This window comes from Chelonia mydas, chromosome 1, assembly GCF_015237465.2.
Source record: "Chelonia mydas isolate rCheMyd1 chromosome 1, rCheMyd1.pri.v2, whole genome shotgun sequence".
Taxonomy (NCBI): Eukaryota; Metazoa; Chordata; order Testudines; family Cheloniidae; genus Chelonia; species Chelonia mydas.
Window position 1 is genome coordinate 163,099,346 of NC_057849.1, and position 18,516 is coordinate 163,117,861.

The 18,516-nt window shown below is 43.4% G+C and overlaps 1 protein-coding gene across 2 annotated transcripts in view; it reads left to right on the forward strand.

Moving 5' to 3' along the window:
* SCAF4 (SR-related CTD associated factor 4) overlaps window positions 1-18,516 on the forward strand; it is an 81,088-nt gene that overhangs the window by 47,786 nt on the left and 14,786 nt on the right. For both annotated transcript variants that reach the window (XM_037905235.2, XM_037905228.2), the window contains exons 12-19: window positions 6,213-6,403; window positions 9,213-9,313; window positions 10,464-10,577; window positions 11,277-11,433; window positions 12,951-13,105; window positions 14,688-14,859; window positions 15,002-15,082; window positions 15,994-16,182. In XM_037905235.2, coding sequence (XP_037761163.1) covers window positions 6,213-6,403; window positions 9,213-9,313; window positions 10,464-10,577; window positions 11,277-11,433; window positions 12,951-13,105; window positions 14,688-14,859; window positions 15,002-15,082; window positions 15,994-16,182 — 1,160 coding nt within the window. The remainder of the gene's footprint in view (window positions 1-6,212; window positions 6,404-9,212; window positions 9,314-10,463; window positions 10,578-11,276; window positions 11,434-12,950; window positions 13,106-14,687; window positions 14,860-15,001; window positions 15,083-15,993; window positions 16,183-18,516) is intronic.

Consider the following 18,516-nt stretch of genomic DNA (forward strand, 5'->3'; position numbering starts at 1 on the left):
GTGCTCGGATACTACAATAATGGGGGACCAAATAAGTAGCTGCAGTAGATACATAGGGATCACACTTATATCCCTGAAGTGCAGCTGCTACTTGACTGGAATGAGAGTCATTCAGAGTCATCAACATCACATTTCTCCTCTTCTGGTAGAAGTGAAGAATAACTTCTCCCTTTGCAGTTACTGGAGAAATCTTAAATAGACAGAATGTCATTATTTAATTTGTACCAGGATTCTAGAGTTCTCAACACTGTTTTTACAAAAAGATCCATAGGCTCTTGAATGATTTTGTGGGCTGTAGGTTTTGCCTATCAGAAAGACAGCGTATCACAACAGTGTCATGGGATACTGGTTCCACGCTGGCTAAAAGCCACCTGTATTTATGTGGCAAATCCGCCTACTAAATTACCAGGGCCACTCCTTTGCAGCACTTTACTTGGGTTTTTTTGGAGGATTACCTTGAAATACCTGCCAGGCCTAGGTTTGCTTAGCTTAAATAATAAAGTGGTATTGTTCTTCTTTGAGTGCTTGTTCATGTCGATTCCAAGTAGGTGTGCGTGCGCCGCATGTACAGTTGTCGGAAGGTTTTTCCCCTGGCAGTACCTGTTGGGTCGGTGCCCCTTGGAGTTGCACCTTCATGGCGCTGCATATAGGGCCCTGCCAACCCGCTGCCACTCCAGTTCCTTTTTACCACCCATGACGGTCATTGGAGCTGCGTGTCTTCTCTTGCATTCTCCTAGTGGTTTCTGTTGTTGCATCTATAAATAGAGTAGAATTAGTGTTTTAGTAGTGGTTAGCTTAGTTTCTGTTTGGGGGGGAGGGTTCTCACCCCAATTTGTTTCCCCTTTCCCAGGAATTGAGGCATGTGGCACCTGCCATAAATCTATGTCAAAAGGCGATCCCCACAAGTCCTGTTTGAGGTGCCTGGGGAATCCCATCAGACAAATTGGTGTCGGATTTGCAAGGGATTCCATCCTAGGACTAAAAAAGAGAGGGACTTCAGACTTAAACAGCTCCTCACGGAGGGAGCCCTTTGTCCCCAACTGGCACTGGGCCAGCCAGACCCGACACCCTGTACCTTGGTGCGGAGTGCGCCGGCCTCAATTAGAGAGGCTATGGCGCCAAGGAAGGACTCTGCACCTAGAGATCCTCGGCACCGTTATTCTCTGGCACCGAAGTCCGCCCCTTCTGTGACAGCCCGGCACTGCTCTCACTCAACAGTGCCTCACAAGAAAACTGACAGAAGGCGCTCGCTCACGGTGAGTGCAACTGGAGAGAGCGCTAACCGCATGCATCCCATGTCAGGGAACCTGGCGCCTATCCCACCTCCAACTTTGGGCCTGCAGAGGGGTCCGTCAAGTCCGGTGCCAATGGACTCCCCCGTAGGGGAGTACCACATGGAGGAGTTGGAGCTCCCTTCCACCCTGAACACATTTGAGGTGGCCAGGGACCTGATGGCCATGATAGCACCTCAGTCCCCCGCCAAGAGAGAGCATTGGATACAAGACTTCCAGCGCTGCCCAGAAGTAAGCCAGCCACAATGCAGCACCTATCGCCTGCACTACTGTGGTCTCCATGCTCGGAGTCAGGCATCAGACTGAGGTGGAGTCATACATCTCTAAGCGTAGCCAGCACCGATCAGAGCAGTGCCATTACAGGCAGGAGACAGGGCAAGCTCCCCCCACGATGGCAGGTGCCCGCGCAATGGCGCTTTTGGACCCTGTATGCATATTACCAGGCCCAGGGTTCCTACTCCAGGGGGTCCCAGTCCATCGCCTTGGAAGCATGTGCTCCTCTACTGGCCAGGGACTGCTTACCACCGTGTGGCACCAAAGTGGGTATGGAGTTTGGCGCAGAGGTCGGCACTGGAATCTGCATCAGGGCCAACCCCAGCACTGAACACGAGGACCCTGCACAGAGTGAAACCCGCAAGCCTGAGGGTCAGGAAGGCCTGGTATCACCCAGGGCGTCGTCATCGTCCTCCCCTGACAAGGTAGTGGCAGGGTCTTCAACTGCTCCAACCCCTGTTGACAACAGGGCTCACAAGGAGCTACTGTGGAGGGTGGCCCAGAAACTAGGGCTCCAGGCCGAGGAGGTGGTGGAGTCTGGACCCCATGGTGGACATTTTAGCATCAGAAGGCCCCTCAAAGGTGGCATTGCCTCTCATAAATACTATGTAGGCCACCATCAAACTCTGGCAGACGCCTGCTAAGGGGATAGAAAGAAAGTACTTCAAACCCTCAAAGGGGTATGAGTACCTTTGCATTCCTCCACAGCCAGGGTTGCTGGTGGTAGCGGCTGTGAATGAGAGGGAAAGGCAGGGGCAGCAGGCCCCAGTGCCCAAGTCCAAGGACTCAAAGAAGCTGGACTTCTTCGGTAGAAACGTGTACTTCACTTAGATGGGGGCTCCAGCTTTGTATTGCAAACCAGCAAGTGGTCTTGAGCTGCTACAACTTCAGCTCATGGGTTACCATGACGAAGTTCAAGGAGATGCTCCCTGATGACTCAAAATCAGAGTTCACAGTCATCATGGAGGAGGGCAAGGCAGTGGCGAGGACCCCATTGAAGGCTGCCCTGGATGCGGCAGACTCGGCCACGCGAATCATGTTCTCCACTATCTCCATGAGGAGGAATTCACGGCTGTAGGTCCCTCCAACAAACAATACAGGACCTGCCCTTTGAAGACTCTGGATTGTTTTCGGAGCAGATAGACTCCAAACTCCATAATCTGAAGGATTCATGGGCAACATTGAAATCCTTGGGGCTATATACACCAGCCACACAGAGAAAGCACTTTAAGCCCCAGCCTCTTCGGTGTTTTTATGCTACACAGCCTAGGAAGGACTACTCTAGGAAGCGGGGCAGGAACAATAGACATAGGCCTCCCCAGTCCCCACCCAGCCAAGACCAGGGTTTGACAAGGCAGCCCTCCAGTTCCAAGCACGCCTTTTGAGGGTGCACCTGAGCGATGCACCAGACCACATCCTGGATCCTTCTCCCTGTTTCTTGAACCGTCTATCCCACTTCTATTGTGCGTGGGCCCAGATAACTTCAGACTGCTGGGTAGAGTGCACAGTAGAATTGGGATATTCTCTCCAATTCTGTTCCTCCCCTCCCTTCATCCCCCTTCCCTATCCCTCTCCAAGGACCCCGCTCATGAGTAACTTCTTATACAGGAGGTGCAAATGCTCCTAAGTGCAGGAGCAGTAGAGGAGGTTCCTCAGGAGCTAAGGGGAAAGGTATTCTACTCCCAATATTTCCTAATCCCGAAAGCCAAAGGGGGGTCTCAGACCCATTCTCGAGCTGCAAAACCTCACAGATTCATGAAACTGAAGTTTCACATGGTATCTTTGCCATCATCATTCCCTCCCTGGATCCCAGGGGACTTGTATGCTGCCCTCGACTTGAAGGACACATACTTTCATATATCGATAGTCCTGTCCCCCGGGAGGTTCCTCAGGTTCGTAGTGAACCGCACTCATCAGTTTACAGTCCTCCCCTTCAGCCTGTCAGCAGCCCCTCATGTGTTTACCAAGTGCATGGCAGTTGTCGCTGCTTTCCTGAGGAGACGGCAGGTGCAGGTGTTCCCATATCTCGACAACTGGCTTATCAGGGGCCACTCCAACATGTAGGTAGAGGCGCATGTAAACCTAATACGGTCAACCTTTGACAGACTGGGTCTATTGCTGAACGTGCCAAAGTCAACCCTATCCCCCTACTCAGAGGAGAGAGTTTATAGGAGCAATCCTGGACTCCACTCACGCACAGGTATTCCTACAAGAGCCTCGCTTCCAAGCCATTTGCTCTATCATAGAGGACTTAAGGCGTTTTCCCACCGTGATGGCACAGAGCTACTTGAAGCTGCTAGGTCACATGGCCGCATGCAAGATTGTGGCTCAGGCCTCTCTAGGCTTGGCTGGCATTAATGTACCAACCAAAGAGAGACAATCTGGATAAGCTGGTTTCACTCCCTCTTCTGTTATAGAGTCCCTCCTATGCTGGCTCAATCCTCAAGCGGTATGCACAGGGGTGCCCTTCTCCAGGCCCCAGCCCTCAATGTCCCTAGTCACGGACACATCAGCGTTGGGGTGGGGAGCACACCTAGGGGCCCTCAGGACTCAAGCAGAGCTCTCACTTCACATCAATGTCAGGGAGCAGAGAATGGTTCGCCTAGCCTGCCAAACGTTCCAATGCCATCTGGAAGGCAGATGTATATCAGTCATGATGGACAATACAACAGCAATATTTTATATAAGCAGACATTGTGGAGCATGCTCCTTTCCCCTATACCAGGAAGCCCTCAAGCTGTGGGACTTCTGCATAGCCCACTCAATAAACCTAGAGGCATCTTACCTTCCAGGATCCCAGAACAAGCTGTCGGGCCATCTCAGCAGGTCCTTCCACAACCACAAGTGGTCCATTCGCTTGGACATTGCGAACAGCATCTGCCAGTGGTGGGGGGTTCCCTAGATAGATCTGTTCACGACAAGACTCAGCAGAAAGTGTCAGCAGTTTTGCTCCTTCCTAAACCACAGCCCTGACTTGATCATGGACACATTTCTCCTTCCCTGGAAGGACCACCTGTTCTATTCGTCCCACCCTTCCTGCTCATTCACAAGGTCCTGCTTAAGGTCAGAAGGGAAAGTGTGTCTGTCATACTGATAGGTCCAGCTTAGGCCTGCCAACACTGTTATATCACGCTCCTGGAACTGTCGGTAGACACGCCAATCGCCTTGCCTTTCGTGCTGAACCTAATCACCCAGGTCCACGGATACCTCCAGCATCCCAACCTCGTGTCTCTCCACCTCACGGCATGGAAGCTTCATGGCTAAACCCCATGGAGTTGGCATGCTCAGAGCCTGTTAGAGAGGTCCTCCTTGGCAGCAGGAAACCATCCACTAGAGCAGGGGTGGGCAACCTATGGCCTGGGGGCCGCATCCAGCCTTTTAATCCGGCCCTCGAGCTCCAGTTGCAGCTTTATCCGGCCTTTCTTCACAAGGTGGTATCAGTTTCATACAAGCCAGGATGTTTTACCCTAAACCACATGCCAACAGCCTAGACATCAGGTGGGCTTTGGCTTTGTACATCGAAAGGACAAAACCATTTAGTAAATCAAACCAACTCTTTATCGCAGTAGGGGACAGAATGAAAGGCCTCCCGGTGTCGTCCCAGAGAATTTCTTCATGGATCACATCCTGCATTTGGGCATGCCATGACTTCACTAAGGTGCCAGCCCTGGCATTGACAGCGCATTCCACAGGGGCTCAAGCATCCTCAGCTGCATTGCATATAGGAGATGTGCAGGGCCGCAACATGGTCATCGATCCACACATTCACCTCTCATTATGACATCACTCAGCAGGCCAGGGACGATGCAGCGTTCGGCAGAGCAGTGCTTCAATCACCGATTCCGTGAGCCCCGACCCCTCCTCCTACCATCTGCTTGGGAGTCACCTACTTGGAATCAACATGAGCAAGCGCTCGAAGAAGAAAAGACAGTTACCTACCTTTCTTAACTGTTGTTCTTCGAGATGTGTTACTCAGGTCCATTCCAAGACCCACCTGCCTACCTCTATATCAGAGCCAACTGGCAAGAAGGAACTGAAGTGGCAGCGGGTTGGCAGGGCGCTATATTCGGCACCATATAGTGCAACTCCAGGGGGCTCCTGGACTGACCTGATAGATACCACTAGGGGAAGAACCTTCCGACGACTGTGCACGTGGCGCCCATGCACCTACTTGGAATGGACGTGAGCAACACATCTCAAAGAAAAATAGTTCTGAAAGGTAGGTAACCGTCTTTTTCACTGACATTTCTATTAATTTTTTAGTCATTAACTTGTAAGAAAAGTTTTCCTCCCTTATAGCTGCAAGTACGTTCTGTGATATAATAGATACTGGATTTAGTGCCATAATACAAGAGAAAGATAAAAGTGATAGAGATATCAGAAGTTGAAAGACTAATAAATTACAATAAATTTGTAGCATAGATAAAGTATGTTTAATCACTTAAGTTTACTGTTGGTACAAATACTTATTTGGGATACACTATGTATTGTTATGTATAAATGTCTAGTGTGTATGCACACTAATGCTTGATTTCAAAGTTTAAAAAAATGCAAGTGTTGAACTTTCACTCACGATGAGTCAAACAGATTTTTATACTGTGTGTTTTAGGCAAAGCATTGTATGTTAATATTTTTATTTAAAACTAGATCTCCAAAAAGGAGACGATCGAGGTCTGGATCTCGATCTCGAAGATCGCGTCATCGTCGCTCTCGTTCCCGATCTCGGGATAGGCGCCGACACTCTCCTAGATCTCGGTCGCAGGAGAGGCGTGAACGAGAAAAAGAGAGAGAACGCAGGTCAAAAGGCCTTCCTCAAATCAAATCAGAAACTGTTAGTGGTGAGTGCTCGCCTTTGCTCATTTTACTTTCAAAGGAAAGGAAGCTTTAGTGCAAAATTGTTCTTATTATAGCATCATTTCTCAGGTACTCAAGATTTTCTCTGTAAACAGGTGAATTTTGTGAAAAAGTGAGGAAATTTATTTTAACAGTTTGAGTTTTGTGAGACTGAAGAAATTGCTACAATTCCAGATAAACGTTACACCTAAAACAGTTGAAATTTCAAGCAGGGAACTTGGCTTCTAAAACCCTTAACTAGACACAATTCCTTTGACAGGTTAGAGAGATTTGTGGACAAATTATAAATGAGTGAAAAATCACTTCTGAGCATTTTCAGAGGGCCCAAGTATTTTGCAATCTAATGATGCCTGCCTCGTTGCATGTTGTGTGGTCGATATGACAGACTGGTGGGAGGGGGAGAGAGAGGATGAGGGACTGCTGCTTTAACTGTTGCTGCCTTAGTTTGAATGAAATAACTCTTACAGAAACATGCCAAAATCAAGATTGGATGTTTTTCTAAGAGATGCTCTAGGAATTATTTTAGGGAAGTTCTATGGCCTGTGTTATACAGGAGGTCAGACTAGATGATCATGATGGTTCTTGTCTGGCCTTGAAATCTTTGACTGATGTAAAGCCTCAGACAATGCACTTTCAGTAAGTGCTGGTGCCAGAGAGCTCTCAATGCTTGAAAGTCATCCCGTGCTGCTTGAGATTCTAATGTTGTCAGCACCACCAGGGCTAACTTCTTAGTGCTGATGGTAGTCCTAGATTTGACTTGGTTGCTATTCCCTTTTGACTATGGAGATGTGTCACTGTGTCATGTGTCGGTGCAGTTAGGCCTGGTCTGTCAGATGACCTTGAGTTCCCTCTGATCTCTACCATCGAATATAGGAGGAACTTGGAGGTGAGGGGGAAAAACAAAGACCTGGATCTGAGGGAGGGCGGGGGGAAAGGGGAATGTCCTCAAACTGCAGTTGCATCTCCTGATGACAATTTGTCAAATGAACACTGGATCTCCTAAAGATCAAGGGAACTTTCTTGTGCCAGGATTGTTGCCTCTTCCCCTACAAGGGCCATCTAAAAGGCCAGACAAAGGGACGAGTCTCCTCCATGTCAGTCTCAGTGCTAAGGATTGCCTGGGTTAAGCTTGGTGCCATCTGGGTTGGGCTTTGAGGTGTGCCTGAATGCACCCTGGGAAGAAACAATCCCAAACCATAATGGGATTCGTCTCTCCTCCTATTCCAAAGCTGTTAGAGTGAATTCATGCCATCTCCCTTTTGTGGGTTCTATTATACTTTGATAGTGTAGCCTTATTGGGATACCTCTGTACCTTGGGATTCCTCCAGCTATGTAAAGAGGGAAGCCCAGTCTGCACCCATTCTTGTTCTTTGGCTTCTCCCAAGAAATCTGCAGTTCTCACAATATGTCTGCCTCATCAAGTTGAGCAGCCTGGTTCCTCTTCTCTACTCTTCAGCACTGTAGATCTGTCTGAATCGGAAGGACTTTGGCATGGAGGATGTGGGAGCTGATACTGAACCTTGTGTTGTCTACAGTTCTAGATAAAAAAAAAAAAATGGAAATTTCGTCTGTTTATCCTGGGGATATGAAGTAGTTCCTGGAGTCAGTACACAAAATAAAAGATCTTGAATTTAGTGTCAGTCCTGGAGAAGACCTATCCTCTTTGATATCTGTGGGTAAAGGCTGAAGCAGGGTTACTTTGCCTGTTAATGAGGGACTTCTTGACTAGCCAGACACATCTGGGCAGCGCACTTTCACATGTTTTTATTATTAGAGGTGAAAAGACCTACCAAGTGCCTCAGGTGCTTCTTTTCCAACCCCTCTCCTGATTTCATTGTCATGTCTGTTGCTGCTGGGAGAGCCAAGGTGTCTAGGGTTAGCCATTCTACACCAGCTTGCAGGGGAGTGGAAAAAGATAGATGCCATGAGTCAAATTCTGCCATACTTACTTTTGGAGTGGTGGTTATGGAAGCCTGTATTTTGAACTACCTCTGTTCCATTTTTGGCCTAAAGAACAAAGTTAATTGTAATAAATTTAAACACACTTCTTGTCTACACATCCCTGACACTATTCCTTCCTAACTTTAAAAAAAAAAAAAAAAAAGCAAAACCCTCTAATCAATAAGTGTTTCCATCTACTAACCAGAGAAGGGAACCACTTAAGAGGAGGGATCTGTCATCCATTCTAATTGATTTGTCCTTTCTGCTGGAAGGGAGGCCTCTTACCTCGTGCCTGCCAGGTATCACCTTGCTAGCAAGATCTTTCATATATGTATTGTCACCTATCTAGAATCTGTCATCCTGGCCTGCAATTGAAGTCTGAAGCATTGGGAGTCAGTATTTGCCTTGTTGGGGTTTATTCACCATGATTTGTTGGGAAATCCACAGGTCTGCAATGACACAGCAGTAAAAACAATTTTTTCCCCCCTTTCTATCACGAATTTTAAAATTCATGACTCTTTAAAATTCCAAATCAACTAAGTATTTATTTATAATTTGGAAATCTATGCATACAGTCTAAGAATGGTTGTGCTGTAGTCATGGCTAAACAGAACCCTGAAGTCAGCTCCAGGCAGGTAAGAAAAAAGGAAATAACTTTCAGATGTTTTTGTTTTAAAAGATATTTACTTTGTAATATTATAAACACTTGAATTATAACAAACAAAAAAAACCCAACAAAAAAGCTTCAATTTATCTTTAATGGCCATTTTAACACAGCCTTTATATTGCAAAAGTACAATTTAAAAGTGCTAATAGTCAAGTCCTAAGTGTCAGACTTTATTTTTCTTCTAGTATGTAGTACTACACTCTGGGTAGGACAACTAGACAAAAGAACAACTCAGCAGGATGTTGGAAGTCTTTTAGAGGAGTTTGGCCCGATTGAATCTATAAATGTGAGTATAAATAGAGACATACAAGCAAAGGTCATGATATGCCTTTGCTATAAAGAGGCCTTTTATTATATAAACAACTCATTTATTTAAAACTTTTTGTTTCAGTGTTCATTCTCAAGATCAACACTTACCTTTTTCTCTATACCATCATCTTTTTTGAACTATTGCCACTCTTAATTTGTGGAAAATATGAAGTGGTTGCTACAAGAGACTTGCTTTTAAAAGCATCGTTGTTGTTGGGGTTAACCCGGAAGAGTACTCCAATTTCATGAGCACCATGCTTTGTCTAAGGAGACCCAAGCAAAAGATGGTGGATGAGGAGCTTAGCTGCGGGATGCTTGCTGCACAGCTGTTGTCCTCCATTCTCCTGCCCTAAGTTTGATTGTGTGGAGACCCCTTGATTGCAGAAACTTTGTTTATGTAATATTCTGCTAGTACACTTTTCTTCCCACTTTGTTTAATCTTACAGCAGTATCTCTTAATTTTTTATTATTTTGATTTAGTTTATGGTTCTACTAGCAGTGAAACTTAAAAAATAAAAAACAAAAAATCCATAATTTGGCCTTAGCTTCTCTCTGCTACCTCTCACTCCTCAAAACAAATTAGAGGAAGCTTTGCAAAAATAGCTTTTAAAAAATGACGATTCTTAAAATGATTACAACCATTTGAAGAGAAAACTGAAAGCAGAGGTGTAGGTGGCAATTTGTAGTTTTTAGAAAAACAAAAACAAAGTGCTAATGTATTAGAGGAACTCGTCTCCTGCAACCATTAAAAATGCCATGATCTTGGAGCTAACTTACGTATATGCCATTCTCAGCCATATTCAGGATGGAGTACTTTTCATCAGCATGTTCCCTCATGTGAAATATCTACATTGTGGCATAAGCACTTGTCCCCTTGCTTACCAGGCTACACTCTCTTTGAACAGGAATTTTAGATGGATAAATATTAATGTCTGTCTTGATATTAGTTTAAAAGGATATCTATTAATAAGTATTAGATCTGTTTATGCCCTCTAACTCATCCAAAGTACTCCCTGACGTGCAAGACTGTTGTTCCAGCCTACTTCTGTTTAATTATACATAGGTTACCTTTTGTTTTACCAAGTGTAGCAGCTTAAATAATGTTGTTCCTATACATGTTGTAACAGATGATACCGCCTAGAGGATGTGCCTATATTGTAATGGTTCACAGACAGGATGCTTACCGCGCCCTACAAAAACTGAGCCGAGGCAACTTCAAAGTCAATCAGAAATCTATAAAGGTACTACTTTGAAAAATTTTATAATAGATTCAGTTTTAAAACTTACAGTAATCTTTAAATTTAATATTTTATATATAGCACGGTGTTCAGTAACCTAGGTGAATGCCCTACTTAGTTTGGTTATTGGTGAGCATTTGGTACATGGAAGTTGATGGAATTTGGATCCTTTCTCCTCTTCCAGGTCACTAACAAGGGTTTCTCTTAAGCTGACAAAAGGGTGCCTGTCTTAAATTCCCTTTGTCTTGTAATCTTTGTGAGGAAACCCTCAATGAAAATAGAGTACTAAATAAAGTGAAGCTGATTCAGTAGTGGCATTCTTTCTTCTGAATCAGTATTAAATCAGTGACCCAATATCATTTTAGAGCGTTAGGTGCTGTCTTCTTGAATGAAACCGAATTGAAGTGCTGGCCATTTGGGATCATTTAGAATATATCAAAATCTTTTAGCATCTTTTACAAAATATATAGGAGAATTAGCCCAGACAATTTGGTTAAATTCCAGTATTTATAATGGCCTAAATTTCTCCTGCAACTCCGGTTGGACACAGAATCCTTCAGTTGCCTCTTGACCTACGTTGTGATGCTGAATGCTGTTTAATGTTAAGTGCATATTTTCTGAGTACTGAACAAAAAAGGTTAAAATGCAGCTGGGCTCTGACTCTCGTGGTTTTTTTTTTCCCTTTTTCTTCTTCTTCTTAAGATTGCGTGGGCTTTAAATAAAGGAATTAAACCAGACTATAAGCAGTATTGGGATGTAGAATTAGGTGTTACCTACGTACCATGGGACAAAGTGAAGCCTGAAGACCTTGAAAGTTTTTGTGAAGGAGGAATGCTGGACAATGAAACTCTTAGCCCAGGTAAAATACACAGATTTTTTAAATCATCTTCAAATGAATTATTTTGGGTTGATTTAAGTAGAGCTGTGAATGGTTTGTTTCAATAGAAATCACTTTTGTTACTTACGAACATGTTAATATTGATTGTATAGACGTATTTTATTTGTCTTGACCTGAACTATATTTGCACGTGTACTGAAAATGCAAGTTTTGTTAAGTTTATAATAAGAAAATAGTGATAGATATTGTGGTAAACCACTTAATAGGAATTACCAAGTCAAGGTTCAACACAAGTGCTGTGATAGCTTTTATTACTAACTCGTGGTTTAAGAAGTGCCATGTGACCAAAACTTACTTCAAAGTTGGAAGTTATTGTCTCTGTTTTTGTGAACTGGTGATAGGAACACTCAACTTTTGATGATTCTGACAGTTTAGCCATTGATGTGTGAGAGAAACTTCAGGGGCCAATCAGTGTTGTTTCAACATTCTTCATTGTTCTATTCAATTTTTAGCTAGCTCTGGGTCGTTTTTCTCCCAAATAAATGCTTTAATAAGCAAAAAAGCCAAGAATACATTAAACTGAGCGATAATATATGAAAGCTTATTCAGAGATAATCTGGGATAGACTTCACATCAGCTTTACTCAAATTTTTTTTATTTCCAGTAACCTAAGTGATTTCAGGCATTTTGTATCATCTCAGCCACTATTTGAGTCTCATCTCAGTGCAGCATTTCTGTTAATAGTAAATCAACATTTGTGTTCCATCATCAAGAATGGCATTCTAAATCTCTTGTCTTTTGTCTTGCTGTTTTATTCTTTTTTGTATTTAATATCTGGACTGTTTCTTCATGTAGTTTTTTTGCTTCCTCCCTCTTGCTTTTTCCTCTGCTTGTTTCTAAGAAAGCATTGATTGGCAATAGGGTGCGCGCGCGCACACACACACACACCCCCCCCCCCCCCTCAATATGTCCTCTTTCCATTATAAAATGAGTTTGGAGGTATAGCTAATGCCCCTCTAGTAGTGCTTGACTAGTGTTTTCTCTTTTTGTTTTGCTCAGGAGCGTGTTGTACCGCAAGATAGTAATACAATATTAGCACTCCAAACGTAGTGATTATCAGAGGGAAAAGCTGCCTTCGCCTTGCCCTGGAAAAACTAATTACGCCTACTGACTACAGAGCTTGTTCCAAGCACAATCCTACTGTTTTTATTATTGTTGCCAATGTGCTTCAGAACCCTTTGCAGAAATGCAACAGCAGTTCTGAATGCAAAGGTCTGAGTCACATCAGCTGTTAAATGTCTATTAGAAGAAATTTTTTTTATTTTACTTGCCACACTTTAGTGGCTGCTTGTTGTACACTCTGTATTTACAGCGATTTTCAGTTTGTATTTTCAGAAACACCTTTACATACAATTTGTTTATAGAGACAGCTAGCTGATTCTTTGCAACATAATCTTCACATTGGCTTTACTTAGCAATCGATAGTGACTAAATATTCATACTCTTTCAACTGAACTGCTTCCATTTATTTCCTGTAGAGTGGAAAGGAATTTCTAAGAAATCTGAAAATGAAGTAGCTCAAAATGGAGGTGCAGAAACTACACATAATGAACCAGTGTCACCTATCCCTAAAGCATTGCCTGTTCCAATTCCTGTTCCCATACCGGCACCTATAACAGTACCTCCTCCACAGGTAAGATTGGTTACTCTTTTCTTTCCATTTGCTGCTGGATAGCTGCAACTAGAAACATATTTAAATCACAGTTCAACATGTCAGTTCATGAATTAATCATAGAGATGGGAGGGTGAGGGAAACAGAAGTCAGAGTATCTCAGGTAGCCTTTAGCCTTTTTTATTCTGGTATGCCTGTCTGCTAACTGGTAACCCTGGCAATGTGTGGCACAAAATAATCTTCTTTTTCCACATCCAGCTTCTACCTGATACCAACTGCTTGAATCTTTTTTACCAAAAAAAGGCAGTGCAGCTTCAGCCTTGTCTCACCTCCCAGCTGAGCACACCTTAGCAAAAAGCAACTGGTCTGAGCCTAGCTGCTGAACTAAGTCTCAATGATCGTAACAAAAGAACTTTAAAAATCACAGAAGATGGAGATGAGGTGCAAATCCATAGGTCCTGTGACATTGGCTTAACTAAGATGAAGAAACAAAATTGGAAAAATCTTAATTGAAAATGCAGTATTGGGCAATGACCAGCAGTGGCAGGCTTCCTGAATATTTTAGTGGATGATGTGCTTGAGTATATCTGGCAAATCTTTACTTGATTCTTTCCACTACCTTGTTTTTATCCCCTTAAGCTTTGGTCCAATAAAAGTTACTGCATGAGTTTTCTTAACCAGGTGGGTTGTAACCTTTCAATCTGTTAGTTTATCACAGGCTGCATTAGCTAGTTCCATATGCTATTAGTTTATAACTTTCCTTGCTATTTACTTAAAAATAACAAATACAGCCCTTGTAGAATTTGAAAAAAAAAGTTTTCTGTACTTCGCTGAGTTAGCCTTTGAGTACTTCACTAAAAGATTAGAAATATCCATTGTTACGGTGCAGTAATGCTGCTTCTTTGAGTAGTGTCCCTATGGGTGCTCTGCTTCAGGTGTGCATGCACTGCAAACACCTTCAATCCGAGATTTCCATTAGCTGTGTCATTTCAGCCCGTGCATCCACCCTACACAACCTCATACCCCACCCCAAGGCTATAGGGGGCTGTCGGGGTGAACCAACCTCACTTCCTTCTCAGCTGCCTCAGCAAACTCAGCCTAGCATCTGAGAGTTGAGCTGGGTCTTCCCTTCTTGTGCAGTTGCCCTGTTTTGTTCATTCTCTCTGAAGCACCTGGCATTGGCCACTGTCGGAAGACAGGATACTGTCTTAAATGGACCATTGGTCTGACCCAGTATGGTGGTTGTTAGGTTCTAAGGAATACAGTTCTATTAAATCAAGAGCTATCATGGGCCTCCTGTGCTATTAGGAGTAAAAAGTACCCTTTTTGGCTGCTCAGATACGACAGAATACATGACCAAATCGTATCCTTATTCATAAGGTGCCATTTTTATCTAGTCACTTTTCAGAGCAGAACTGCTATTTAATGTAATGGTGCTTTGTGTGTTCTCCAGTGTTTTGAGTAAAATCACAGCCGTCTGTGATCACTTTGTTTTGAAAGTAAATTTTGTTACTTTGTCTTGTCTAACAAAGTAAGCACAGCAGACTATTTCTCACCAAATGCATGTGGTTTTGAGGCTAACTCTTCCCTCCTTCCTCTGTAGGTTCCACCACATCCATCGGTTCCACCACATCCATCAGGTCCTCCTGTAGTTGGTGCACTTCAGCCACCTACTTTCACGGCTCCTTTAGGGATCCCTCCTCCTGGGTTTGGCCCTGGTGTACCACCACCTCCATTTTTGCGACCTGGATTCAATCCAATGCATTTGCCCCCAGGTATATTAAGTACTTCCAGAGAATATACTTTGATTTAAACATATAACCATTTAAAAGTGTCTGCAATAAAACTGCAAAAATAAAATATGATCTAAGAGTACATAGTGTTAAAATTTGTCAATTTTTGTGTGTGTTCATATAGGTTTTCTTCCTCCTGGACCGCCACCTCCTATAACCCCTCCAGTATCTGTTCCTCACACTCCAGGAATAAGCATCCCAAATTGTAAGTATGTGTGTATACATTGATTAAGGGGACTATAGCAGAGGTGGGCAAACTACGGCCCTTGAGCTCTGGGCCAGAGAGGCTAGCCCCCGGCCTCTCCCCCATTTTCCCCTCTCCCCTGCAGCCTCAGCTCCCCATGCTGCTGGCGCTCTGGGTGGCAGGGGTGCGAGCTCCTGCCAGACAGCGCAGTGGCATGGCTGGCTCTGGCTGGGCGGCGCAACTCAAGGACAGATTTACCAGTAACCACAGGGTGCCCTGGCACGGGGCCCCCCAACAACAGGGAGCCCCAGGACCAGGCACTCGGGCAGCTCAGCCCTGGTGCACCCCCCATGGGGTGCATGTGCGGGGGGACCTGCACTGCGGGGGCAGGGGAGAGCAAGGAGGGAGGCTCACCTGCAGCCTCAGGGGAGCAGGCAGGAGGTGCGGGTCCCGGGAGCACAGCGAATGCGGGTGGAGGACTCAGGAGGAGCACAGGGTGGCTGCGCAGCCGGTCGGAGAGAAGAGGCGTTTTGAAGGGGAAAGTGTGCTTCTCTGCAGCTGCCCGTGCTCCTCCTGAGTCCTCCGCCTGTGTTCGCAGGGCCACATTCCAAAAGGGGCTTTAGAGGGGGCGTTGGATAGGGGGTGAGGTCCTGGGGGTTTAGTGGCGGGGGATCCCGGGAGGGAGCGGTCAGGGGACAAGGAGCAGGGGGGTTGGATGGGTTGGGGTTCTGAGGGGGGCGGATAGAGGACGGGGGCCAGGCTGTTGGGGGCAGCACAGCCTTCCCTACCCGGCCCTCCATACAGTTTTGGAACCCCGATGTGGCCCTCAGGCCAAAAAGTTTGCCCACCCCTGGACTATAGAGAGAAGGACTTAGGTGTATGCAGGAAAAAGTACATCTAGCTTTTCATATATTAATGTAATTGTTCCTCAGCTACTGTGGCTGGCATAAATGAAGACACTACAAAAGACTTATCTATTGGAAATCCCATTCCAACTGTGGTTTCTGGATCAAGAGGGAATGCTGAAAGTAGTGATGGTTCCAAAATATTTGGGACTGTTCCACCACCTGTAGCACCTACTAACATACCTCCACCAGTCACCCAACCTATTCCACTTCTTGGTAAGTTCATTTTATATTGTTTGCATATTTTTCAATTTATGCTCAGTTTGTGTACTTTTAAAAAAACCCTGTTTCTTAAACTAGGATGTTTATGCTGCTTTCCTTGCCGTCTATTTAAAATTTACGGAAAACTAACACAGTTCAGAGCAAACTGTGTACTGAAAGTTCTGTCTTGTTTGTGTATGGCTAACACTGGCCTTTTTACACATTTGGCTTGGTCTAGAACAAGCATTTAAACTTTAATTTTGTCTTCTGTTTCCTCATAAATGGAGACCATATATTGTTAACCTACTTCTAAATCTAGGATAAAGTTTGGGACTGACTGACTCAGTCTAATGTTTAGACTGTTCCAGCAATCATCCAAATAAGACTTAATTTAGCAGTTATCTTTATGACATCCTAGTGTTTGGTCATATGACATCTGTGCTCTAAGCTTGAATTTTGTGTGCATGGAGGAAATTGTACACATTCATTGAAAGAATGCTATTTTCCTGAAAATAAATTTTTAAAAAATCTGAACACTTGGTATATTATTTTTGTCTACAGAAATGCTAATTTTATATGTATTGTCTTGATCCAGGTCTGCTGTATGCAAAGCTTTAGTAACTGCCTGTGGTACATGATCTCTTAAGTGTTAAATCTTATTAAATATTTACATTATAGGAGAAGAGATTTGAAAACACATTAGATTTGTATATACCAAAGTTGGTTTACTTGATTTTTTTTTTTTTTAAAATTACATGTGAATACCTGCAGATTTTAAAGGTAATTTAGTTTTCTACAGGTATGTTAAGACTGTCTTTCACATACCCCTTACTTGTTTCTACCAGTATGGGTCATTTTACCACGTAAACACTCAAAAGTCTGCTCTAATTTTCAGGTTGATTAAAATAAAATAAAATACTTACATTGCAGCAAACCATCTTTTACATTTGGTTGTGGGAGTTTACAAAGAAGAGCCTGACATGAATGATATAAAAGGATAACATTATTTAATATAGTTTCCAGAAATTTGCTGAGTATGTTACAGAAGTAGAAGGGACATGGACCTTACCCTGAAAATATCTCATAGTGGACATGATGGCCAGGATATTTAAAAGCGATTCGTGATTTTTTGGATGCTCCCTCTTGGAAGCTCAAAAATTGAGATAACTTGGAGACTTGATTTTCAGAAAGTGCTGAGCACACACCCTCTGAAAATCAGGCTGCTTTAAGGTGCCTCAAAGTGGACATTCAAAATCAGTGTTCAATTGTGAAAATCTTGTCCAGTGTGACAAGTGGGGGATAACCAACTGTAGGGAAGGTGTGGCTTGAGAGAGGATGGTGGCTATAGTGATAAGATCACTTGGTTATTCAGTCAAGGCACGTGGACATCTTGCGGTCTCAAAAAAAAAAAATTTGTTTTTGTGCTTTTTTTAAATAACTGACTCAATATAAAAATGTGTGTGGGTTTTTTTTTTCAAATCTGTTTGGTAATGGTACCATAACTTATAACCTAGATCTTACTCAAAACTATTAAATTTATTAGAGTGTTGTATGGTTTGCTGTTTGACTTTGTACATAAGGGATTTTATTTAGTGAAGTGAAAACCAACTTCATGAAGGAAAATAAATTCAAGTGACATTGTCAGCTTTTAAAAAAAATCAAAATATTCCTGAATCTTTTTAATTGCTGTGTTTACATGTGAAAGAGCTTAGAGAAATTGCATCCGGTGAAGTGAGCTATAGCTCACAAAAGCTTATGCTCAAATAAATTTGTTAGTCTCTAAGGTGCCCCAAGTACTCCTTTTTCTTTTTGCGAATATAGACTAACACTGCTGCTACTCTGAAACCTTATAGAAATTGACACTGAAAATGGTTTTCTCCATTTTTATCAGTTTAACCTCATACATTGACAGTACTTTGCATACAGGAAAACCTGTGATGTTGACCTTACAGTCAGATGAGTTTATTCCAACATTCTGGATATTTACTGAGCAGAGGGGGAGAAGCATTTTTTGAAAAGTGATCATAAAAGCAGAAATTTTCAAGCAGGCTTGTTTCAGATGCTATACCTGTCCCTACTTTGCCACTATTAAAAATGACTTTTTCAAGTTGATAGGTGTCCCTTTTACGTTGGAGATTATATATACCAAAGAATTATGCAAGAACATGCAGATGAGAGACAAAAAACATCACAGGACCAGTAGAAATAAATATATACCAAGAGATGCATGCGTTTTACAAATTAAAAGTCAGAAAATTAACATCCCTGTTGATTTTCAGTTAGTAAATACAACTGAAATTCTCGCACCCTTAAAAAAGGAATATTCAAAGTGCATTACCCCTAGAGGGT